The sequence below is a fragment of the Colossoma macropomum genome, unplaced genomic scaffold (assembly GCF_904425465.1).
Source record: "Colossoma macropomum unplaced genomic scaffold, Colossoma_macropomum, whole genome shotgun sequence".
In the NCBI taxonomy this organism is placed as follows: Eukaryota; Metazoa; Chordata; class Actinopteri; order Characiformes; family Serrasalmidae; genus Colossoma; species Colossoma macropomum.
In genome coordinates this window covers 190,687-216,920 of record NW_023495461.1, presented here as the reverse complement: position 1 = coordinate 216,920, position 26,234 = coordinate 190,687, and the positions used below count along the sequence as shown (strand labels likewise).

At 40.2% G+C, this 26,234-nt stretch overlaps 2 protein-coding genes across 3 annotated transcripts in view; one reads left to right on the top strand and one right to left on the bottom strand.

Annotated features, from left to right (window-relative positions):
• The window catches only part of ern2 (endoplasmic reticulum to nucleus signaling 2), a 29,591-nt gene extending 13,451 nt beyond the window's left edge, over nt 1-16,140 (top strand). Inside the window, exons 11-22 of one of the 2 annotated variants that reach the window (XM_036562625.1) lie at nt 122-249; nt 2,977-3,105; nt 4,424-4,643; nt 6,266-6,353; nt 7,018-7,207; nt 9,509-9,608; nt 9,808-10,007; nt 10,698-10,845; nt 11,025-11,152; nt 11,419-11,542; nt 12,939-13,006; nt 13,165-16,140. In XM_036562625.1, the coding sequence (XP_036418518.1) occupies nt 122-249; nt 2,977-3,105; nt 4,424-4,643; nt 6,266-6,353; nt 7,018-7,207; nt 9,509-9,608; nt 9,808-10,007; nt 10,698-10,845; nt 11,025-11,152; nt 11,419-11,542; nt 12,939-13,006; nt 13,165-13,335 (1,694 nt within the window). In that variant the 3' untranslated portion in view covers nt 13,336-16,140. Of the gene's footprint in view, nt 1-121; nt 250-2,976; nt 3,106-4,420; nt 4,644-6,265; nt 6,354-7,017; nt 7,208-9,508; nt 9,609-9,807; nt 10,008-10,697; nt 10,846-11,024; nt 11,153-11,418; nt 11,543-12,938; nt 13,007-13,164 lie in introns of both variants that reach the window. The other variant, XM_036562624.1, reaches the window with a different exon arrangement.
• A 996-nt stretch (nt 16,141-17,136) lies between these two features.
• plk1 (polo-like kinase 1 (Drosophila)) lies at nt 17,137-24,631 on the bottom strand. The gene is made up of 11 exons (XM_036562626.1): nt 23,946-24,631; nt 22,855-23,023; nt 22,593-22,737; nt 21,496-21,589; nt 20,902-21,124; nt 20,566-20,626; nt 20,279-20,379; nt 20,090-20,167; nt 19,534-19,688; nt 19,239-19,421; nt 17,137-17,728 (listed from the first exon to the last, which is right to left on the bottom strand). The coding sequence occupies exons 1-11, from the start codon at nt 24,291-24,293 to the stop codon at nt 17,510-17,512; spliced, it is 1,776 nt and encodes a 591-aa protein (XP_036418519.1). The 5' UTR covers nt 24,294-24,631; the 3' UTR covers nt 17,137-17,509.
• Between the last annotated feature and the right edge of the window lie 1,603 nt (nt 24,632-26,234).

Genomic DNA, 26,234 nt, shown 5'->3' with positions numbered 1-26,234 from the left:
ATAGATGTATATTTTTTAAGCCAACATGAAAACTAAAAAAAGACTCAGTGTAACAATTCTACTTAATCATCATTGATTCATGGATTCATGCAGTGTATTTTTATGTCTTTTGTGTATTCAGGCCATCATGAAGTTCCCCCTCTCGCCCACACCACCATGCTGAGAGAATTTCCGGATAATCTACAGCGTTCTGGTGATGTCATCCCTCCTCGTGGTTCTGCTTCCTCATTTCGATCTGGACCTCACCCAGTGAGTCATACACTCGCACAACAGTGGACCAATACCGTGTGTGACTAGCAGAGCCAGTTTAAGAGGAGCCTGGCCACTTCCTATTTCTCCCGTTATGTTAAAAACATGACTGCCAGAGGGCGCCTGCGAGCAAGTTCTAAACGAACAAGGGAAAAGAAGCTAAACAGCTAAAACTAAAAGTTTTACAGCAAACAGGTTTTTGGAAGCAGGACGCTAGCATTACTGCTACTGAGTGCTGATTGGTTAGCATTACTGCTACTGAGTGCTGATGGGTTAGCATTACTGCTACTGAGTGCTGATTGGTTTGCATTACTGCTACTGAGTGCTGATGGGTTTGCATTACTGCTACTGAGTGCCAATTGGTTAGCGTCACTGCTACTGAGTGATGATTGGTTAGCGTTACTGCTACTGAGTGCTGATTAGTTAGGAATACTGTTACAGAGGGCTGATTGGTTTGCATTACTGCTACTGAGTCCTGATTGGTTAGCGTTACTGCTACTGAGTGCCGATTGGTTGGCGTTACTGCTACTGAGTGATGATTGGTTAGCGTTACTGTTACAGAGGGCCCATTGGTTAGCGTTACTGCTACTGAGTGATGATTGGTTAGCGTTACTGCTACTGAGTGATGATTGGTTAGCGTTACTGCTACTGAGTGCTGATTAGTTAGGAATACTGTTACAGAGGGTTGATTGGTTTGCATTACTGCTACTGAGTCCTGATTGGTTAGCATTACTGCTACTGAGTGCCGATTGGTTGGCGTTACTGCTACTGAGTGATGATTGGTTAGCGTTACTGCTACTGAGTGCTGATTAGTTAGGAATATTGTTACTGAGGGCTGATTGGTTGGCATTACTGCTACTGAGTGCTGATTGGTTTGCATTACTGCTACTGAGTGCTGATTGATTGGCATTACTGCTACTGAGTGCAGATTGGTTAGCATTACTGCTACTGAGTGCTGATTGGTTTGCATTACTGCTACTGAGTGCTGATTGATTGGCATTACTGCTACTGAGTGCTGATTGGTTTGCATTACTGCTACTGAGTGCTGATTGATTGGCATTACTGCTACTGAGTGCAGATTGGTTTGCATTACTGCTACTGAGTGCTGATTGGTTAGGAATACTGCTACTGAGTGCTGATTGGTTAGGAATACTGCTACTGAGTGCTGATTGGTTAGGAATACTGCTACTGAGTGCTGATTGGTTGGCATTACTGCTACTGAGTGCTGATTGGTTAGGAATACTGCTACTGAGTGCTGATTGGTTAGGAATACTGCTATTGAGTGCCGATTGGTTAGCTGAGTGAAGCAGTTTGTGCTCACTGACTTCATGAATTTACGAAACACCCTTATAAACTCCTATAACTGGAGTTTAAAAGCTCTCAGAAATGTAACACCTGTGTTAAAATGTATGCTGTTCTGTGTGTTTAAGCACTGACAGTCTATGATTGTATGATCAAATGCTCCATATTAACCCATTCATTTAGAACTGGCTCAGGAGCGCCCTCTAGCATTTGACATACCTGGAAGACATTATTCATTCATGCATTCATCTTCTAATCCCCTTATCTTCCTGGGTTGTGAGGCAGGAGACGTTACTGAGTGACATTTCTCCTCACTACAAATTCTCTGCTATAAGCATTCGGGGCAGTAGAACGCTACAGTCACAGCAGTATTTAGCCAGGCTCAGGTCTGAGGTGTAGCACTGTTCTATCAAGGACAGAAGAAGTAAAGCACAGAGGTGGAAACCTCAAAGTCTGAGAGTGTTTTTTCTTGGAATGGTTTCAGTGAGCTTGAGTTCAGTAGTGAAATCTTCAGCTCAGAAGTATACATGGCAAAGAAACGGCTCAAATGATAATCTGAAACACACCCGCAGTCTTTTGAAAGAATACTTTGCTAAAATGACATTCTAGGAATAGTCTTCTTAAAATTTGATTTGACAAAAAAAACGTAATGCAATGTCCAAATAAATCTTGGGGCCACTGTATGTGCAGCACCCTTGGATGTGTGTTAACTAGAGCCTGATTCATATCACTGTTGTCGGAAGAAAATCTCATATCTCCAAACCGGTAACTTTACAGGACAAGGAAAAAACACTTTACTGTTAATGTAAGTCAATGGAACCCGACTTTTTTCCAAGTCATTTTGGGTCATTTCTTTTGGTCCATTCTTCATGAAATTTACACACAATGTGAAGAGTAACAGGCCTTTGCAAATTATGTCAAAAACTGAAAAATGTCAAAAATGGAGATACGGGGTTTTCTTCCAACAGCAGCGATACATTGATTGGCTGATAATTTTAGCTGATATTGATGATCAGTGGATCTAAGAATGTGCTGAGATTGAGCACTTTTTTCTTGGTGGCATCATCAGTTTTCCTCCTGACAGTGGGGTAAAACCTTTGACAGTTGCACCATTTGGGACACCAATGTGAGTGACTATACACTTGAGTTGGAAATACACTCTGAACTAGTTGAACACAAAACACCATCATGGTTAAAATAACTGCTAATCATATCATATAGTCACTAAAGCACTGTTTAGGTAAACATATACAATCAAATCCTAAAATATAAATATTAAATTATATCAGTCAATATTATTGTTCTAAGAATTTGTACATGCTTAAAATTGATATCGGCTACAAAACTGTCATATTGATCAGGCCCTAATATTGACCATGTATTAAGTAGTAGCATAAAGCAATTTTTGTGGTCTGTTCTTCATAGTTGCCCTCAGTAAACCGTGAGAGCTCCTCCCCAGTGCTGCCTGACTCCCTGACCACCGACCCTGTGACTTTGGTTGTGGTGACGCTGCTGCTGGGGGCATGGCTGGCCTTCTTGCTCACCTTCACACGAGTAAGTGTATTTTTGTCCTGAATGTATTGTTTTTTGTCTGATATCATACTTATATGATAGTTATATGCAGGGCCAGTTCTGGCCTTTTGGGGGCACTAAGCAGGATTTTGCTGCTGTAAAATGAAAGGCTAAGTATTAACAGTGCCTACCACAAATTACATATGTTCATAACCGGCTCATTTTGGATCGCTTTTAATTTGATTTTGTTTCCTGATCTAATAAGTTACAGTGTAAATAAGAGATAATGTCCAGGGGTCTATATCACACCACAGTATGTTATTTTCTTGCAGTTGTAAATGCTTTCTTTTTCTATCTTTGGCAACTCCTACTCATGTTTCACGCGAATGGCTGTTTGTCACAAACATCATGCTTTTCATGTGCCTGCACACAAAGATTAATCACAGCCTGAGTATCTAAACCTGGATTGACAGAGAAAGATATCACCCTCACCTGTTGTAAAATGAGTGAACCTCATGCTTCGTTAGACAAACCTCAAACCCACTACTTCTTGTTGTCCAACTACGAATGGCATAATGTTAACACCACAAAAAAAAAACTTTCATTTTTACCTTTTTTTGGTTCCAGAGGCATGATTAAGCAGATGATTGACACCATAATGGTACAGTAATAACAGAAGTTGTTAGAGGGCCCCCTGGTGGCTGTAGGGCCCTAAGCAACTGATTATGTCACTTAGTAGATAAAGACAGCACTGGTGATATGCCAGTTATGTGCAAAGCTATGGTAGAGCTTTAATTAGGCTTGGAATTTTATACATATTTTATATATCAGAACCCAAATACAGCCTGATAATACAAGACTGACCTACATGGCCAGCACCAAGGTTTGACTCAAACTTGACTGTTGCTTGACAAAATTCTGTCGACTACCTACTGGAAACCAATTAAATTTCTAATGATAGCACTTGTTTCGTTACTTTGTAAGGATAATAACAGGCATCATCAGATCAGTGTTCGAAAAAAAAATCTAAATTAATATTGTGATTATCAGCTCTGCAAATTCCACTTAAACTAAAGCTGGGATACATGCGAGCCAAAATTCTTTAAAGGTGTGAGACAAGCTAAATTTGAACATGAAATTTGAACCCATCGTCAGGCCAACAAATATTTGAGAAATGCTGTGTGAACCTGACCAAATTCAGAATAACGGGGTGAATGGTGAATAGCTGTGTCCTCTCAGGTTCGGACACAAGCTTTAAGCTATGGACGCAGCTTTATTAACCTTTGAGAACCTTGAATACGTTTATGGTTTTATTTCAGTATGAATGTCTAAACCAAGTTTCTGCCTTTTCCATCAGCAGGTCAGAAAGCCCTGGAGATCTGTCCAGCCAGTGGATTCTAGACCAATGACTGATCAGACAAGTCAGACCAGTCAGCTCATTCCCACAGCAACGGACACAGCCCCCTCATCCACTCTCAGCAGCAGCAACCACTCAAGTGGCTCAGTCTCTTCCAATCACAGTCAGCCTCTGTCAAGCAATAAAGACTCCAACCCACCAGGGACACCCAGCCAATCAGAGGGTGAGGAAATTTGACATATCCACAAGCTTAGATAATTTCATGCAGGAAAATACATTGTTCCAAATCAAAACACCTGAGGACAGGAAAGATTGTGTATCAAGAGACGTAAACTTATATCATTCATGCATTTCTGAGCAATTTGGCGTAAAAATATTCATATAGTACAATATTTAATGTATGTTTATAACAGATAAAATCAGACCATTTTGTTTGTTTTTTCTGACTATCAATAGTCAATTAACCTTGATACTTGTGCAGGAAGATCAGAGGATACTATAAAAAATACCAGGGTTCGTACGGTCATGAAAATCTTGGAAAAGTCGTGGAATATAGAAATTTGTTTTTCCAGGCCTGGAGAACTCATGGAAAATAATAAGTGCTGGAAAAATCAAGGAATTTCCTGGACTTTACCATTATGCGGTTCATCATCTCATCACATTTAAAGCACTGAAGAGTCTAGATCGCAAAAAACACCGAGACTAATGTATCTGCATGTGGACCAGCTTTACTGACATGTTAAAATGAATCTCGAATCTAAGGTGTAACATTTAGGACGCGCGTGGTGTGGAAGATGTTTTGACATTCAAACACTGCAGAAGACAAATTAACAAGCCAGATGTAAGAGGAAAAACACACCGCTGCTGCTTCTCACACCAAGACCTGCGTGACTAGCTTCTTCACTGTGAGTCAAACTAGGTTTATGCTGCCGCATTGTAAATGGTGTGAGGGTCTGCCCACCAAGAATGACGCTCTCGCGACGCATGGTCATGCACCCCCAAGTTTTTGTAACATGGCACTCGCTGCACACGGCACTTCATTCAAAATGACTGAATTTGAAAGGAGATTTGCTGAGCAGGTTCACCTCTACAGGCGCGTGTATGAGTGCAGTGAAAGAAACACTACTATAAAGGCTAATGCGTTTAAATGAAGTTCACACCGTTTGCGGAGTCTTGCGCGACACTCTTCTGCAGAACTGCACTCAGCCTTCACTCGGTCTGCCCCGCCGCAGCTAAACAAACATCACGTGCTGCATCTACATTAAGGAATGGCGAGTTAACTGCTGAGGTACACTCAGTGATTTGATGTTATAGTGTTTGTTGTACTCTGAGTACTCAAAGGTATGAACTGAATCTCGTTACATTCCTCTCTTAAATCCCGCATCAACTACGTTGCTAAAATTATCACTTAAACAGTATCACGGTATACCGGTATAGATGATATATCGGCCAGCACTATGCTAAATGTTTGTCATGGAAATTTCACTTAATGTCATGGAAAGTCTTGGACTTCCACTGTTTAAACACTGAAAAACCCTGAAAGAACGTCACATTAAAAGCTCTGAACAGTTTTAACCAAACAGTTTTAACTAAACTGCATATGATACGATTTTCAGTTTATTTTGACATGGAATAACCTGTATCATCAGTTGTTTTCTAGGTTTTGTGAAGATGCAGATGAATTAAACTGATAAAACTGTGCAAATACATATTATTAAGCATGTAATTCTAGAAATGGTAGTGTATTAATGTTGTGATGACATCAGAAATGAATGTAGTAAATGTGTAAATGTAACACTTCCACAAGTTTTAGTAACTCTCCCTCTCTCTTTGTGTTAAATTCAGCTCAGCCTGATGTGGTAGAAGTTGGTAAAATCTCCTTCGGCCCTGCTGAAGTGCTAGGACATGGGACAGCTGGAACGTTTGTGTTTCGGTGAGTGTGTCAGTCGCACATTTCAGAAAATCTAATGAATAATTAATGAATGCCCTTGTGATGTCATTTGTATCCTACAATCCCAGGCTAATGACATCCTAAGACTCAGTAACTGCATGGAGTACAGTGCAAACTGGCTGAGTTATTCTTTAAGTTATAGAAGGGTTAACGGATTTTTAAGGGCCATTTAAGGACTATGTCCATGCTATCACTCACTCCTTGAAACATTTTCAACTACAAACTGATTGGTTGTTTATTATGCTGTTGATTTGTGATTGGCAGGCTTCATCCCATTATACACTACCAATTTACTAACGTTTGGACTCACTTATATTCATTGATTATTTCCAAGATTTTTTTCAGAACAACAATAAGATATTAAATAATGTACTGTATTTGGGTATTTATAGTAATTCATCTGAAGTCATTTCTCTTGAAATTTGCTTTTGCATTTGAATTTTTAAATACAAGGTATTCTGGATATTCATTTGATCACAACTTAATGTCTGATATTATGCAACTCTCTTAATCATTATGGATCAGTTTATACGTGTATCTGCCTAAAATTTTATATTATTTAACTTAATTATTTAGACTTTTGGTCAATAATGTATTGCTGTGTGTGTGTGTGTGTGTGTGTGTGTGTGTGTGTGTGTGTGTGAAGGGGTCACTTTGATGGGCGGCGTGTTGCAGTGAAGCGGATCCTGCCAGAGTGCGTGGAGTTTGCTGAGAGGGAAGTGCAGCTGCTGCGGGAATCCGACGAGCACCCCAACGTCATCCGCTACTTCTGTACTGAACGCGACCGACAGTTCACGTACATTGCCATTGAACTCTGCGCTGCCACTCTCCAACAGGTGTGTGAGTGTGTTTTCTTGTGTAATCAGATTTTTCAGTATGTTATAGTGCATAAGACAGTGTAAGATGGTGTGTGTATATATATATATATATATATATATATATATATATATATATATATATATATATATATATATGTAGTTGCTGTCCAAAGAAAGCCATGTATCTCCATTTTTGTCGATTTTTATTTTTCTACATAATTTCAACACACCAGATGTCCTTTACGTTGTGTGAACACTTCATAATGAATGGCCCAATAGAAATGCTCCAAAATCAATCATAAATAAAATCTCTTTACATTAACTTACATTGAAAGGTAAGAGTGTAAAGTTACTATTTTGAATATACATGTTTTTCTTTGGACAGCAACGATATATATATGTGTGTGTGTGTGTGTGTGTGTGTACTGTATATTGAATTGTATATTTAATTTGAAGTTCAGTTTAATGTACTGTATTATAAGTCACAAAGGCAAAGCCTAAAGCATACAATGAGAGAACTGCTGCCCTTCACTCTTTTGAGAAAAAAACAAAAACAAATGAAATGTTTTCAAAAAATGTCTAATTTTTGTAAAATACTATATGAGCAACAGTTCTCTCATCTGTACTTTTACAGCTTACAGCACCACAGAAAAACGTCTTAGAAAATTTGGTAATGCTTTACTTAAAGTCTGTTACACAACATTTACATAAACGTGCCATTACAATTATATTTTCCTACTAATGTTAGGGACAAAGGCATATTTTATTTGGCTCTGTACTCCACTGTTTTGTACTCAAACAGTTCACATGCGGTTAAACTTTTACCATGTAGAAATACAGCATTTTTTAGATACAGCTGCTGGCTTTTCACTAATGTTTGGGACTTAGGGTTTTTCAGGTGTTTGTGAGTATTTGCTTCATTAGTGCAAGTATCAGAGGTTTCAGCATCTAGTCTTGATTCTAGGCTTTTAGTCACCTTTACAGTCTGTTTTTTGCTGTAAGAGACATTGGCCAAACCTTAGGCTTACCAAAATCAGCTATTTGAAAAACTATTACGAAAAAAGAGAGACCTGGTGAGCTTATTAGCCTCAAAGGGACTGGTAGGCCAAGGAAGAGCTCTACAGCTGAGGACAGAAGAATTCTCACCATAATGAAGAAAATCCCCATACACCTGTCTGACGGATCAGAAACACTCTTTAGGAGGTGGGTGTTGATTTGTTAATAAGGAGGAATACAAAGGCTACACTGCAAGATAATAATTAGGCACAAAAACAGTACGGCCAGGTTAGAGTTTGCCCAATACAAGATTAACTTATCATGAGACCAATACAAGATCAACTTGTCTCAGAGTGACGGCAAGAGCAAAGCGTGGAGGCGAAAAAAGGAACTGCCCAAGATCCAAAGCATACCACTTAGTCTGTAAAACATGGTGAGGCTGTTATGCCCTGGGCCCAAATTGCTGCAGTTCAGGAAGGGGCCTCCAGACTTATTGGACAGCGCTTCATCCTACAGCAAGACAGTGATCCTAAACATACCGCCAAAGCAGCAAAGCTCAAAACTGAAAAATTCTTAACCGGCCAAGTCATTCACTAGATCTGAATCCCATTGAGCATGCCTATCATGCTGAAGAAAAACCTAAGGGCACTAGCCCCCGAAACAAGCAGGAGCTGAAGATGGCTGCAGTACAAGCCTGCCAGAGCATCACCAGAGAAGATACTCAACACCTGGTGATGTCTGAGTTGCAGACTTTGAGCAATCACAACAGATTTACTGTACATTTCACTGCCATGTCTTAAACATTGTGGTGCCTTGAAATGTGCTTCTGTAAGTCATACCCGCATAAGTATGCAAGTACAAGTTTCACAACTGCCACATATGCAAAAATAGTGTATAGGGACTCTATAAAGAAAACTGTTTCACACTGTGGATAAATACTATTTTATGACTATTGAAAATACTCTGCACCAAATGTAGATGTGAATATTATATTAGCGAAATACCAGATTGGATGACAGCAGCAGATTCTCACAATAGATCGCAGTTCTGCAGATCCATGATCATGGGTTTGTATGCTAAGTACAGTTACTGAGGACACAATTCAAAACAAGGCTGTTTGAAAAGACAGCAGAGATCAATTCTCAGTGATGCCCATAGGGGGCATGCATGGTCTGTATTTTGTGCTATAGCAACGCTGGGAGTTGGAAGTCATTTGCTGCAGTAATCAGTGATTTGCTAACAGCTAGCCAATATTTGCTGTGGATAAAATCTAAATAAAAAAAATAATTTATTGCAAATCATCCCATGTGTGTGTATTTGTAGTATGTTGAGGACCCAGCCTGCCCATATACCACCTTGGATCCAGTGACTTTGCTGGAACAGACTATGTGTGGCCTCAATCACCTGCACTCCCTTAATATTGGTGAGTCTCCATCACCATAGTAGGTGTCCATAGCAACAGTGATACAGTAGGGTTAAAGGATTATGTATTCATGATAGCTTTATATAGATTTTGCTGTTCTGTGCTTTGTGTGCATTTATAAGCTTTCACCTCCATAACAGACCGTTTTTATTCAGTTTTCCGTTTCTCATTCCCTACCGTTATCTCTTCTCTCTCTCAGTTCACAGAGATTTAAAGCCACGGAATATTCTTCTCTCACTTCCGGGAGTGCTCGGTCGAGTGCGGGCAGTGATCTCAGATTTCGGCTTGTGCAAAAAGCTACCAGACGGTCGCCATAGTTTCAGCTTGCGTTCGGGGATTCCGGGGACTGAGGGCTGGATTGCTCCTGAGTTGCTTGTCAATGCCCCAAAAGGAAACCCAGTATGTTCCTATCAAAGCACAAACATCTCATCTGTTTTAAAGCCAAATATCCACCCTAAATGTAAATTGTAGAAATGTAGCCAAGGCATCTTTGGCGTCTGACATTTGCTTCACTAGTTTTGCACTGGAGCTACAAAGCTAATGTAACTTCTTTTAGCTTCTATCTTATATCTTTATGCAAACTCTATGCCTAAATCGTCATAGACTTCAAAGCTGAAATAGACTTGTTTTTGGTTTCGGCCGCTGTATGATAAACTGTTATCCATAAAAATAGACAAACACAGGTAAAATTCAGATTTTAAGATGGCTGCTGCTTTTGTTTTTAGTTTTTTTAAATATTTTTTTAAAACAGTGTCATGCAGTATCAGAACCTGTTTGAGATAACTCAACAACTCGATGTAATGTGATAATTTAGGCATGCAATGTAGACAGTGCTAATTGGTAACTATAACATTCATTAGACTTTAGCTCCTGTGCAAAACTTCAGAAGCAAACTTTAGATACCAAACATGTCTTGGCTGATCGACTCGGGCTAGCACAATTTTTTATTTGAATGATTGCTTTAAAGGCATTTGTTATAGTGTTATATTGAGCAGTCTTGCTGAAAAACAGGCTAAAGACCAACATGTTTTTAGATAATCAAATAGCACATTGTTTCCTCCTGTCTTTCTTTCACTGTTCTTCTTTTAGACAAGTGCAGTGGATGTGTTCTCAGCTGGCTGTGTGTTTTATTATGTGGTGTCCAGAGGACAGCACCCCTTTGGGGACACGCTGCGGCGTCAAGCAAACATCCTCTCTGGAGCCTATAGCCTGGAGCACTTTATGGAGGATATACACGGTCTGTTTGTGTGCACGTACATTTAATATTCAGATCTTTTCCAAGAAGAATCTTGGTTGGATTTTTTCCCCCTTTTCTGTTTATCAGCCAGTTTAAAGTACTGGAGAAATGTGAGAAGTGTAAACTTCTATTGAATCCTGTTTGAATTGAGTGCATTTTTGTGTTTCTGTGTTTTTTAGAGGATGTGATTGGGAGAGATTTGATTGAAAAAATGATTAGTGCTGAGCCGGAGTCCCGCCCCTCCACATCCTCTGTTTTAAAACATCCGTTTTTCTGGAGCCCAGAGAAGCAGTTGCAATTCTTTCAGGTTTGTATAAATTGATGCATTGAGCAGAATCTATACCAGTTTGACTAAAACTGAAATACAGTCCCCAATTTATTACAGCATCTGTCAGGAATTCATTTTTCATAATAAAAGCACCACAGTAAATCTGTAGACAAGAGTATTTGTTGACCCGAGCCAGCCTGTTACTGACTAGCCGCTGTCCATCATCGCTGTCCATGACGAATGAACCAACAGAACATGACGTGTTTATATTTGTGTTTACATTTGTTCATATTTTCATGTTACAGGATGTCAGTGATCGTATAGAGAAGGAGCCAGCAGACAGTGCTATTGTAGTGCGCTTAGAGACAGCGGGTAGATCGGTGGTCAGAACCAATTGGAGGATGCACATATCAGCGCCCCTACAGGCCGGTTAGTAGTACTGCAACTATCATGTCCTGTTTTAAAGTGGATTTTCACCAAAAATGCTTTGAAATTCTTATACCTCCTAAAGGTAACATCATGTGTCTACACTGTAGCAAAAAGCCAATTGTAAGTGTTACATTCCCTCCCAAATGCTACATATCTAATATCTAGATGCTAAAAAAGCTCCACTTCAGCTGCTTCTCCACTGCATGGTACTGGCACGACTTGACCCTACTCTAAATCTGTTGCCTGTTACAACATACGTACGCTAACATTAGCTACCAGGTTAGCGTACACTCTTCCGTCCCCATTTTTGGAGCAACCAGAATCGTCTCGTCGTCTGAACTCTGATGTAGTTTTTCCCCGACTCACCTTTTTTTCAGCAGTATTTTGTTTTGCAGCCATCAGCCTCTTCTGAACAAAATTTGCCTCGTTCACATCTCAGCAGTTTCATGAGGCGTCACTATGACGACCAGCTACATTGAGGGGGCGCTGCATCTGCAGTGGAAAACGAAGTAGCTGGTACCAGAAGCGAGCAGAGCCGAGTCGAGCTGCACCATGCAATGGCAAGCGGCTTTACTGGCTGTCAGTAAAGCCAAGACAGTGTATCTTAAAGGGGAATGTTTGACAATTTCTGCATAACTAAATTGTAGAGATGTAAACACAGCCATTCAGTGATTTGATGTGATACGGTTCACTATAGAGAAACTCTATAGAGTGGCTCAGATTTGTGGTGGTGATAGGAAACCAGAGGTCACAATGTTGACAGCACAAAGATTTTTATTTCCTATCTAGGCCAAACTTTAATCCTAAAACTGCCATAAAACGATGTCTCGGACATCAGGCAGCATATTCCTTACCATTTCATGTAATAATGTTATGTAAAGGAGCTTTTAGAGACGCTTTAGACGTCTTTTTCCTGTCACCACCACTGCGAATAATTCTGACTCTTCGGTTTCTCTAGAGTGGCACATTTCACATTAGACCAGTCTAAATAAATTTTATTTACATGTTAGCTATTTAATGATGAAGAAATGTTGGGAAATTGGTGGGATTTCCCTTTAATCTTGCTTTATTCAAATACTTTGAATACAAATACTTGAATTTGGATATGTACCTGAAAGGGGGTAAAAGGAATTACTGCTCTTCATACAATCCTTCAAGTAAAACAGGACCTTTATAATAGCCTTCAAATGAACTGCCACACATAAACTCTTGTTGTGCTTTGCTTGGGAGTGAATGCAATAAAACAAAAGGCTTTTTATGACTGACAAATCTCTAGACCAAAGATAATTTAATGTAATAAACAATGTTCTGTGAACATGTCTACTAACAAACAGAGTAGCTTTAGCGTCATCATTAGAAACTCATTTGAAATGTGTGCTGTATTCCTGACCACTAGATCTGAGGAAATTCCGCACATATAAAGGAAATTCTGTCAGAGACCTGCTCAGAGCTATGAGAAATAAAGTAAGTGCTTATACATGCACTCATTAAATCCCTTGTTTTTATGTAATAAAATGTTTTTTTGCAGTTTAATTGACTCATGTTTGGTTTGACTGTTTGAAGTAGTGACTTGTTCATTTGAGCCAAATTAAAACCCTCTCTTGCTGACGTTTGTATTTCAGAAACATCATTACCATGAGCTCCCACCAGAGGTTCAGACAGCACTTGGTGAAGTCCCAGAAGGCTTCGTGGGGTACTTCACCTCCCGTTTCCCACGGTTACTGCTGCACACACACTCTGCTCTGAGCATCTGTGCCCCAGAGAGACTCTTCCACCCCTACTACCACCATTAAACTAAGCCAAATACGAAAACGCTCTGCACTACCTCCTACGTCCACAGACGTGCATATGATCTTTTACTAAAGAATGAATTTATAGTACACTGATACGAGTGAAGAGGATGGGAAAAGTCTGGACATGCAGGATTTTATAGACACTTTTAAGTGATTCTTCACTTCAAATGATCACGCCACTGGTTCAGATCAAATGAATGTACTGCTGAGCCTCTTCCCTCCTGTGGAACTACTGAGATTTCTTGACGACAGAATGACGGAGGACTTTGGCGGCTACTTTTTCTTCTTCTTCTTTTTTTTTAAATTATAAACTTGCGAAACGGTTTTCAGCTGTGAGGATTATGACCCCACTGTATTTGTGCCTTCCGTTTCGAGTGTTCTGAAGCAGGTCTCGGGTCAGATTAGCTAAACTAAGAGTGCACTGGATGAAGGCCTGGGTCATTTTTATAGGACTTTAAACATGGAATACCAGGATCATTAATGGGCTCTAAAGTGTGCTCAAAGAATTTACAGCTGTTTTTATTGTTCAAATGGAGCATTTGGAGGGCAGTGGGTGCTGTTTTTGCCATGGCAGTGTAAAGTCATCGTGCCTCTGGCCCCTCCCAATGGCAGCTGGTGGTCTCCCTCTTGATATTTAATTAGGTAATAGCCAAAGCTGTGTGCTCTGATTTTAAAAGAGCATAGTCGGCATACCGTTGGTTTTAGCGCATATGATCATTTCATGTTAGCCTCTGAGATGACATCACCAAAAACTTGCCTGTCAGGGGTAGTATTCTTAATATAACCTTATATCTTCATAGGATATTCCAGCATTTTAAACCTAGTCTTTATCTGCTGCATTTGTATCATACTCTCAGTTACTATGGGCAATCAATTGACATTCATAGCCATTGGGTGGATGCTAAATACTAAATAAACATTTGTAATTCAAGCAATAGAACCAGAGGGAATGTATTGACACAGATAACACCACAACTGTGATGTAGTTGCAGATGATTACAGCTGTGATGTTCTTCACACTAACATACAACCTCGAGTGTTCTCTTGCTTTTTTACAGCAAAAAGAAATGTACACAAATAAGCCTCAAACTGCATCAAACATGCTTTAATGTTGGCAAATACACCTAAAATTAGTTCTCTTTTGCAGTAGGGAGCCATAAATTTGTTACAATATCAGGTTCAGCTCAGCTTTTTCAATACAGGGTGATTCAAAATGATTTATTTCACTTGTAACTCATTACAGAACAATGCAGTAAACTGTAAATGGTTTAATTGAGCATAAAGTTTATTATGTCATTTAACAAGAGCTCAGTATGAACCTCCTCCAGCTATACAGACAACATCAACACCATAGTCAAATTCATCCCATACTTGATTGAGCATGTCGGGTGTTGCTGCACTCACAGCCCTTTCACTGCGATTTCGGAGATCATCCAGTTATGTGGAACCAACAGCGAACGCTCTGAGCTGCTGGAGGTTCACTGCCGACGAAAATCACGTTGAACAGTTGTGACGGATTCACTCTGATTGAAGTGGAGAACGCAGAACGCTTCCTGTTCAGGGGTCTCATCTCCTCGCAGACTGAAGGGAGCCATCTTCCGGTGGCGTTAAGAAACGCTATGACCCCCTCTTTCAATTGGTATGTGATTGGTTCCTCGGCGCCTCACGGTTGTAATAATATGGCGCTTTGAAATTGGATGAATCTTTTTGAATCACCCTGTATTTACCGCTTTAACCTGAGTGATGTTTTATTCCAGCCAGTCTGTAAAGCATCTTACAGCTCATAGTGTTTGCCACTTTTTTTCTGGTTAATTCCAGTCTACTTTGGATACAGGTCAGATATTATCTCATAGTCGTTTCTCATATATCCGTTTTCTGTTCAGAAGCCAATAGAAGCCAATCAGATTATGGCTTCTACTATAAGTCAGTGTTTTTTTCTGAAAAGGCAGCGCTAAAATGATGGTCTATGGTAGTTGGCTGTATGGTACAGAATCAGCACATATTAGGTTGATGTAATGCTGTATTCCTTTAAGTGCATTTAATGGGACGACTGTCTGATTTTCAAAATTATTTTTGTCCGAATTATTAAGAGAAAACAAGGCAGAGGCTTTTATCACTTTGGTGGTAATCCTAACTTTTTTATACTACAAATCCAAATGTGTCATTTTATACTAGCGAAAGAAAGATGAAGTCAAACAATGGATAAGCGTTACAGGATGAGTGTCAGGATTTTTCCTGAAGAATCAACGAGAGTCCACTCTACTTTAGCCCAGCTGAAGATTAGGAGGGCCTGACTTATCCACAAAGGTCATTGGAGATTTGAAAGGAAAATCTTAATGTGGGCCATCTGTTCCACTTAAACACCAACAGTAATGCCAGTAATCCCAAGTGGGACTACAATTAACAGCCTGTTCGTTAATAGGCCTAGTTTTGGTTTGGACACTTCACACTGCCTGTGTAATTTAAGCAGACCACAGAATAAAACACCCATTTAGATCAACATAAAACTAAAGATACACAGAAGCAACTCCAGGCAACATATCAAATACACTAATATGGCCTTTGTGTTTGTTCAAATCCAGAAGAAATTTCAGAGTGAACAAAATTTTAATCAGACTTTTAAATTTGTGATTCACTTTAAAGAACAATGGGCCTCATTCACTATCCTAGGGTTTTTCTTAAACGTGTTCTTGTGAAAAGTTTTAGGAGAAAGTCTACATCAGATTCCTGACATGTTCTCAAACCGCAGAACTGTTCACCCCTTATGCTCTCGAGTGTGTGCAGATTCTGTTCTTACCCAAGAACAAATCCCAAAATCACCAATGTCAGAATCTTCATAAAACCTGTAAATGGATTTTAAGAAGAAATTTTTTAAGAATGGTTGGTGAATGAGGCCCATTCTTAGGTATTTTGGAGGGTTGGAGGACATATTGCAAGAAAACGTAGCGTTACACCTGATCATGTATAGAATTGCCAGTGGTCGATGAAGTATAACGCTTTGGTGCTCAGTTCAAGTTACATCCATGGCTTTTGTACACTGTAACAGTACCATTGAGCATTTACAGCTTTGATAAGATAACATGGTGTTAAAACACTTACACAACTTATGGAGCCACCAGTTTTCATCTTTTCAGACTGCTCACAGTTTTGGTAATGCAGATTGAATAGCTGTAGTACAGTTTACACTCTATGAAGGTATATTACATAATCTTACATTGCACTATGGGCCTCAAGACTGCATACAGTCTTCATATTGATCAATTCTATGCAAAACTCAAGGGCCTTATAGAATAGATATTATTCAGAAGCATGTATGTATCAGAGATAAAATATGCTAGTTTGTGATCAGCTCTCAACTGTCCTTGTAAAAGAAAAAGGCAGAAGCCGATCCTAAATCAGCATATGCATCACATTCTGGGTTTTATTATCTCAAATTACATAAGGAATTAAATTATAGATCCACACAGAACGATTGATAAAAGAATCTTCTAGAAGGTACAATTGCCTGAACCACCCAAAATGCTGTGACAAGTACACATTTTGCAGTGCCCTTATGTTTTGAACCCTCGCCCACTAGTGTCATACAGAATATTCAGAAAGAATGTTTCAAGTTATAAATAACCACTTGTTGCACTCATAGGATGTGATCTGGTGAATACCAACCAAAAAGTAACAAATGTGCAAAGAGAACATGTTTTTAAAAAGGCCCCCCCCCCTTCAGTCACTGTATTTTTTTTTTTTAGATAAATATTTTTAAATCTGGTGTGAAAAGAACTGCATTTCAACAAGACCTTTATTAATTTGGATCATCCATCAGTTTAATAAAATCTTATTAACCTGTTATTTCTCTAAAGCTTTTATACAGAGGATAGACAAGGCGACATCTAAAAGACAGTTAAAAAATAAACATAGAAAAAAAAAGCAATATACATGATGCAGCAGACAAGGAGCATGGTCACATTAAGCTTTCCCACCCGTGAGAGAAAGGGAGAACGAGTAGTAAACGAGAGACAGAAGGATGAGAGTGTGCAGACCCCGTGACGCTTACAGGGTTTGGCCACTTGAGCATTAAACAGCCCTCTGACACAAATGAGTCCATGGCCGTGTCTGATTAGCCATCTATCTGCCATCATGCGATCGTGTTGGTTACCCCGAGAGCTCCGGTTGTGACAGCCTAGCGAGCGGAGGTGGCAGCTGTGGTGGGTGCTGGGACTGTGTTTTTGCAAGCCATCAACTTCTCCACCATGCTGCGGGCGTAGCGCAAGCGACTAGCCAACTCCTTGCAGCAGCCGTACTCCTCGATCAGGCTCATTTTGTAGGTGCAGAACTCTCGCCTCTCGTTGATGTACGTCACTGCACCCATCAGGGGACACAGGATCAGCTTCGTGTGGTCCTGGAACACACACAAAATATATTGGTGGATAGGAAAGTGACCAGGGCAGATGGGAAAACAAGCTAAACTTCAGACAAAAGCACTATTCAGACTGGCTTAGTTTTACATGGGGTGGTGGGGTAATGTAGTCAGATTAATGCGGTGCCTTCACTCCAGAAACAAACAGAAAAACGTCCTGTGTGAATTTACAGCCAACAGTCAACATCAGTGCAGAAAAGTAAACTTTTACATGTTTTACTTTTCCACAGAATGTTGCCTGAGATTATTTCTATGGCTCATTTTATAGAAGGTCCTGTGATTTCTTTACATGTGAGTGCACAGATGGTAAAAATGACCCATATGGTGCAGTCAGACAGAAATAAAACTACATTACCCCACCTCCTCATGTAAAACTAATCTGCCCAAAGGCCTTGAGAGAAAGGTTTTGCAGCAATTTAGTGCGGTACATAAACTGGTTGCAATCAGTGAACTTCTACAGAACACTCACATTGAAAAATCAATGGCCAAGCATGTTTACAAGATATAATTGCCAAATAGGGCATTGCTATAGTTATAATGCTATAGATGTTTAGATTTGGCCCATATTTCAAACTGATTTGATTAACTACAGTGTAGTGTCCAGAAGAGCGGAACATTTAGGTGACTTTAGGTTCAAGTATCTGCATTTTATTCATTTTACTGCAGTTGTAACCCCACGTTACATTTATCTAATCCAAGTGAATCTAGGTCTCATTTTCTACAAGTTATAAATGTTTGTAATGGCATCATTAGATGTGTATGTGAAAAAATTGGATATCAGCATCAGCTCTCAATTCCTACACTGGCGCATCCATAATCTCAGCACTATTTTTAGGCAGGAATGTCCATTAGTTACCTTTATTAAAGAGCTTTAAGGCCTAGCCACACTAGCTTCATGACACAAAGGGACATTTTAGTGGAAATTGCCAATGTTTTGTGTCAACATGTGAATTATCACCAACCAACAGCACAACTGCTGCAGCTGCGCTAACCTCTGAAAGGCTGGTCCTTCACATAGCAGTGATGGTCCAAATTTTAGCTGTATTAAGGCATGACAGTCATTTTTCCTGACCTGACCATATGTTACCACTTAGGAGACGCATCATGGTACGCAGCTAGTTTCCCAAGCAGATTCGATTCAACATACTGAAATTGCTTGATAATTAGCTAATGAATTGCACCAGGTCTCTGCAAAACAAATGACAGTGTACTACTGAATTTGACAATATTTATGTTGTTGCAATTTCACATAATGCCTTTCTGAGCATATTGAACTTTAGGGACTGGTTCTCAAACAAGTCCTCAAGGCCCACACTTTCTCCAACTCCAAAGCAATGGGTGGGGAGGTTGAGAATCTGTAGAGACTGGCATGAGGGTACTCTTTGGTAATTAAAATTCAAGGCAGAACTGGTTAGACATGCTAACATCCTTTGGAGTCAATCACACACCATGAACAATTATCAGGACCAAAAGGTGTGGCGAAAACACTAACCTGGAAGAAGTTGATCTGTACAGTGCCATTGCTCAGATGGAGCACGATGGCGCTCTTTGTGCGGAACCAGTGCCTTAGGTAGGGCAGACGGGTCAGCTCGTCACCATCGCGCGGGGTTATGTTTGCTCCCGCCTTCAACAAATGCTCGCTCATGTAGTTTCTGAAATACTTCAGCAGAGTGATCTATGGGATAAGGGCAAAAAGCCATAAACATCAGGACAAGGGAAACATGCCAGTTACTGTCCAATACATTCTTTATTCATACTCTTTATGATTTGTCATTTGGCAAGCACACCTTTTTGGAGAGTGAAGCAGGGTAGGAGCGCACGCTGAGGTAGGATTCTGCCGCATTGCGGTCAATGTACTGCAGGCTGTCTCCGTCTTCATACATGATCAGACGAGTGGAGTCGTTGAACAGAACCCCGACGCTGTTATCGCACAACTGATACCCTAGAGAAGGACAGAGAATGAGCCAGTTAAAATAAAGCAAGTTTAGCTTTGTGACCAATTTCACAAGCAAAAGGACATTCATTTCAGCGGAAGTCAGTTTTGTGCCAACACGTGAATTTGCATCACCAACCAAGGGCACTGCTGTGGCTGCACTGACCTCTGAAGGGTTGGTCCTTCAATAGGTCTAAATTTTAGCAATACTAAGGCATGACCATCATTAATTTTCCTGACTACACATTAACACAGCTGCATCATGGTACGCAGCTAGTCGAAAGCTGGATTGGATAGTTTGTAGTTGGCAGATTAGCTAGAAATCAACTCAAGCAAGCCAGCTAAGTTTGTTCAATGACTTTCAAGCTACTTATTTCACAGAAGGCGAAAAATGGCATATGAGTTCTTACCAAGGCCATATTTGTCAGAGTAGTCGACCCATTTACTGATCCAGAAGATGGGGATACAGGCTGGGTCCTCAGCTTCCTCTGTTAGAAAAGCAAAAGAAATGATGACCAACTCATGCTTCAGTGGATACATACTAACAGACAACTGATTTAGGGATACAAAGCATTGCTGCTTTGTTCATCCCCTCATACCTTGTCTTACGAAATCTCTCTCTGACGGTCTGGCCGCAATAACACTGCTCAGCTGCTGCAACATGTCATTCAAGTGGGAGTCAGACTGTTCAGATCCATCCCTGCATGTAGGAATTCAACATCATTAGCCATAATCTATGACTGGATCATCATACACTGTGACTTATAAAACCACAGGAAAACTAAAGTCATAACACTCATCCTATCATAAAACTGTGTATAGCCTTCAAGCAGCCGGGGTGAAGAGAGACAAAAGGGACTCGGACAGTAAAAACCAGGAGTCTGACCTTTGTTGAAGCTCCTCCTTTTGTTGTGGCTCCACTTTCCCCGTCTTCTCAATCGGACTATCTGTTTTGAGAAAATCAATTTCAATGAGCTAAAACTCAAATTTAAACATACTCCAACTTTAATCAGTGAAGCACAGTTTATCAATCTGATTACTATTCAAATTCTGTCTTATTCAAATATGAAATAAAGGTAAACTCAATGTCGAATACTCAAACAAGAGCAAATGTAAAGCCTGTCTGTTCAACTCAAAAGTAATATCATCTATGGGATTCTTGCCAATGCCTATAAAACCATGAAACCTCTACTAGAGCAGAATGGAGTAATGCACAACATACCTTTATTTAGTGCAGTGAGAGGTCTGCGGTGCAGCCCAGACTCTAGGCTGGAGGGGGCGATGGAGAACCTTGGAGGCACAGTAAGGCAAGAGGTGGGGAGCCTGAGGGGGACATAGCCTGAGGTGAAAAACTCATCCGTAAGCAGGTCAGCCACAGAGGGTCGGAGAGTGGGGTCTGCATGGAGCATGCGGCGAATCAGTGTAGCAGCCACGGGATTAATGTGCTACAGAGAGAAAGAAAAGCAAATGTTAACAGTTGAGAACAAAAAGGACCCAAAAAAAAGCTGTAAATCTAACTTGAGAAGTAATACAATTTTCCTTATGGCCCATCATGTATGAACTATACACCAAGTTGAGTGCTATGCATTAATAATTCATGTAGAAGATCAAACCCAAATATTTTCTGTTGTCAAGTGCTAATTAAAAATTCATTTGTACGATGCAAAAATGTGAGAAGTATGTATAAACTACCTCCGTTACTAATCACTGACTAAACTAGTGTAGAACTGCATTTGTAGCTAAACAAGCCTACTGATGTATAGGCAGAGGCTTTGGCTAAGCATTGTTGTTCTGAATTATTAGAACCGTTACCTACCCTGGGAATCGTGTACTCGTTTTTTTTGATGCGGACGTAGGTCTCCTTAAGGCAAGACGTCTCAAATGGAGGTTTACCAACCAGCAACGTGTACCTAATAGACAAAGACAACTGTGAGCAGCCTTAAAAATGGCACTTTGAGGAAAAAAAAATAAATAAAAATATTACTTAAATATTACTTTTTGGCTTAAACACACTTGTACATTATCCCATAAGTAGTTGATCAGCCAAGATGTGTTTGCTCAAAGACTGCTTACTGGTTTTTCCAGTGGGGCTAAGGGACTGAATTAGTATGTAACGGAAGCTTATAAACCACCATCTAGTACTGAGGTAACCACAGAGTTCTTAAATACCTTCGAATATTTGTGGATTCTGACCCTACATGACATACTGGTAACTAAAAATGGAAGTAAAGTAAATCCAAATCTAAGGAGTTTAACATTCTGCATAATTAAGATGTTAAGATGTAAACAAAGCTATTGAGTGGTTTTATTGTGAAAGGCTTAGTTCCAGAGGACAGAGTTGTGTAGAGTTTCGGTGATGGGAACCATAAATGTGAAGTGTTGAATACTACACAGAAAATTAGGATGTTTTATTCATGAAAATTGAGAAGAATTTGGTCTAAAATGTACATCAGCCATTCATGATGAAGTACATCCAGAGTGCTGTATGACAAATTTCAAAGACGACTTAGGTATGCAACATAGTTTGGTCAAGATATGTTCACAATTTAGGACCACCATTCGCATTATACCAATTGGTGGTGCACACATCTTTGTTACTGATTAGCTGTGTAGCTCCAGGGCAAAACTAAAGAAGCAAACTGACACCAATCATGTCTTGGCTGACTGACTGAATTTGGGAACAAGTAGAAAATGTAGAATTATTTATTTACCAAATTATTGTTTTTAACATCAATAAAGGACAATATGTAAATGGTAGCTGCAGGGCCACACAATGCAGTGACTGAGGGTCATACAGAATCGTATTAGCATCTACTGTTCCAATTACATTTGATATTTAATTTTAAATGGGATACATTTACGTCTAAATGAAAATTCAGGTCGGAAAAAGTAGAAATTCTGAAGTGGACTTACAAAATACAACCCAGTGACCAGACATCCACTTCAAAACTGTGCCCTTTTTTACACAGCACCTCAGGGGCGATGTAGTTTGGCGTTCCACATAGGGTCTTCTTCCTCTCACCATCAAACTCAATCTTAGTAGCCAAGCCAAAGTCACCTGAGGGGTTGCGAGAAACATGGGGGACAAAATGTGGCTTAGAGAGAGCAAAGTGCAGCACATGTACATAGAACTTAATTTTCTGTGTCAAAATCTTGTTAAAAGTCATCTGCTTACCAATCTTCACCTCCATGTCATCATTAAGGAACAGGTTGCCGAGTTTAAGGTCACGGTGAATGACCCTGTTATTGTGCAGGTAGTGGACACCCTGGATGGTCTGGCGCATGAAGTACCTCGCTTCAGGCTCCGTCACGGCCTTTCTGCGCTTGTGCAGCTCTAGAAGAGACTGAAAGAGGACAAAGTGCAGTACATCAGGTTTAGCGACACATACGGACCCCCAACACCTCAGAAAGTCATTCAGGTGTTGATGTGAAATGTGCCATTCTAAAGAAACTTAGAGAACTGTTCACAGTGGTGGTGATGGGAACCAGACGTCTGAAGTGTGTAATACCTCAGACTCCCCTCACTGAAAGTATGGCCACTAACCCTAGACATTGTTCTACAGTAGGTTTTTCTAAAGCACTTCACATCAGACCACTCTGAATGACTTACGTCTTAAAGAATGAACCAAACAGAAATTCTGAAAAGTTGGTGGAACTCTCCTTTAAGCTGAAGCCGAAAAGAAAACGCAGAATAAATTAACCACTGATGTCGACTGAAATAATTCGAAATGGCTTTAAGTTGGAGTTAATTTTACGGAAAGAAAGAAAAAATAAGTTTCCAAAGCAAAAAAATCTTTAAAATTACGTGTGACGTCACGTCCTCACATTTAAAATCCACACCGCTCACAGAAGCGAGAGCGGAGGCGGTCGATGACCAGTTTCTTTAAACTCACCAAAAACTCCTCATTTACCTTCTAACAGTTAACTTACTGAGTAATTTTACAAAAGACCTGCGATATGATTCGACCTACGCGAATAAAACACAACGCCAAACCTTTCAGGAGAAGCCGTTAGCTAAACTGGCTAACGCTGACTGAGGAATTCGACCGTTGGTACGAGGCTTGTTCGAATTTTGCCGTTCCACCTTAAATGGTGCAGCAGCAGCTCCACTCTGGCGACTGAGGCTGAATATAACTGAATAGAACTGCTGCACCATTTAAGGTGGAACGGGAAAATTCGAACAAGAAGCCTCGCACAGTGGCTGAGTTAGCGTTATGAGAGATTACAAAGCTTTAGCCAACTTAAGGCTCAACAGAGCCCTCCTACCCTTCTCCGGCAGATCTCCAGCACCACGAATACGAAGTCGTCGTCCTCGAAGAAGCCGTGAAAGCCCACAACGTGCGGGTTGTCGAGGCTTTTGTGGATGGCGATCTCCGTGCTCATCTTCTCCTTCTGGTGGGGCTTCATCAGCAGCGACTTGGGCACCACTTTGCCGGCGAAAACCTCTTTCGTGTCCATGTCCGTGATCTCGTAGCACTTGGCGAAGCCGCCCTTCCCGAGGAAGCGGCCCCTCATGTAGCGCTTCATGCTCCGCGGATCCACCAGGATGTCGGGGATCTCTTTGAGGGGCGCTGACTTCGGGTCGACCTGAGCCTTCGCCGTTGCAGCGCTCATCTTGACGCAGTTATCGAGTCGGAAATCCGCAAATCTAAGCTATACAAAATGTAAACGCGATAGAATAACGTTACGGTGTTTTCCGCTAGTTAACGCTGGCAGGCAGAGACCAAGACACGGCGGTCAGCTCCGTTTCGACTGAGAACCAACGGGCGATGAATTCGAACAAAAACTCCGCCCGAAAACGCGTCTTCTTAAAACGTTTTAACACAAACCGGTATGGAACATCTTAACCAAGCCGCTTTCCGTCACTTCTACTGGATACACGAAATAATCGAGCTAAAATGCGGCTGAAATTCATCCACAGACCCGCCGCCGCTCCCCGCTGCTGCTCCGCGTCTCACAGCAGCGCTTCAACACAACATTTTTAAATTCTGCCCTTATTCGTTACCGCCGCTTCTGATTGGCTCCTGACGGAGCGCCGCCTCTGATTGGTTCTCGCTGTGCGCCGCCTCTGATTGGCTCTCGCGATTTGAAATCCAGGCGACTGCACCGAAGGATCATGGGAGCTGTGCAGCTTTAAAATGCTTTATAAAAGTCCTTCAAGATAAATGAGTTTATTATTAAAACACTGCTATCCGTCTATGATTTATATACCGGTCAAATGTTTCATTATTCTTATTTATTTCATAAAAATTTTTTTTTCATAAAATTCATTTGAATGTGTTCAATAACATCTCTATGTTTGGAGCTGTACGTTTACCCCTGCACACGATTGTTTAAATAAAATTTAAAATGCAAAAAAAGTCCTTCAAGCTAAAAACCTTCCTGCACTTTAAATAAAAAAGAAAATAAATACAACATTTAAAAAAATGTTCTGACAAAATATATGTATTATCGTTTTACTAATTTTGAAAACATTTATAATGAAATACATTCACAATTTTATTTATTTTTGTTTAATGAGATTAATGAGACAATCAGAAGGAGTCCACACTTGCAGATGGAAACAAGAATAATAGATGTAATGTAAGTAGGTCTGACAACAACGAGAATAGTACTCACTGTCTGAAGAGACTCTTAGCGTTGTCCCTTTTCATTTCACTTTATGCAGTCATATAACTCCAACAACTATATACATTTTGACAGGGGGTAATTAGATAGAAGAGTATACAGCATAAAATACATTCACAATTTTTATGCCTACTTATGTGTTTATAACTGATCAGCTCATGAGACTAATGTAATTTACTTTAGTTGAATTGTTATATTGTGCAGCACTTTGGCTGACACCTGTCTTTTAAATGTGCTGTGTCAATAAATGCGACTTGGCTGTATAGTATAATAATGAAATCTAACAATCCACCATGATAAAAATTAAATAATAATAATGAGACAGTTTTTCTGGCTTTCCTAACTAATAACTGATGACGTGTTCTTCAATTTATCGTCAGCTTAAGTTACATGTGGTGAGAGTCTTCCACCAAAATAGGACTGCACAGTCTCCAAAACCTTTCAGTAGAACATTTAGACAATGTTTGTGTCGCAATATATATTTTTCAAAATGATTTAATTGCATAATTGAATTCAGAGTGGTTTGATGTGAAATGGCTATCAATTATTTCTTTACAGTGGCAGTGATGGGAACCAGGGTAACAATGTCTACATCCCATATATAGCCATTTTATTTACTATCCAAAAGCACCGGTGAACCGTTCAGTTGTCTTCTAAATTTTTGTTGTCCATAGAAATACAAGTATATCCACAACAAAAGCAACAGCAGCCAGTGGCAAAAGCAGTGGACAGCAGCGAGAGGAGCGGCAGAGCAGCAGCGATCAAACAGAGAAAACGATAGAGTGCGAAGCAGAGCCAGCGTGTATTCGACTACCGCTCTACAACGGGGAAGTACCCTGGGAGCTGTACTCCAGTGCAGTTACAGATAGTTACCCAGCTTTGCAGCTGGACAGAGGTGGACACAACAATCCAGCTGTGCTTAGCTTT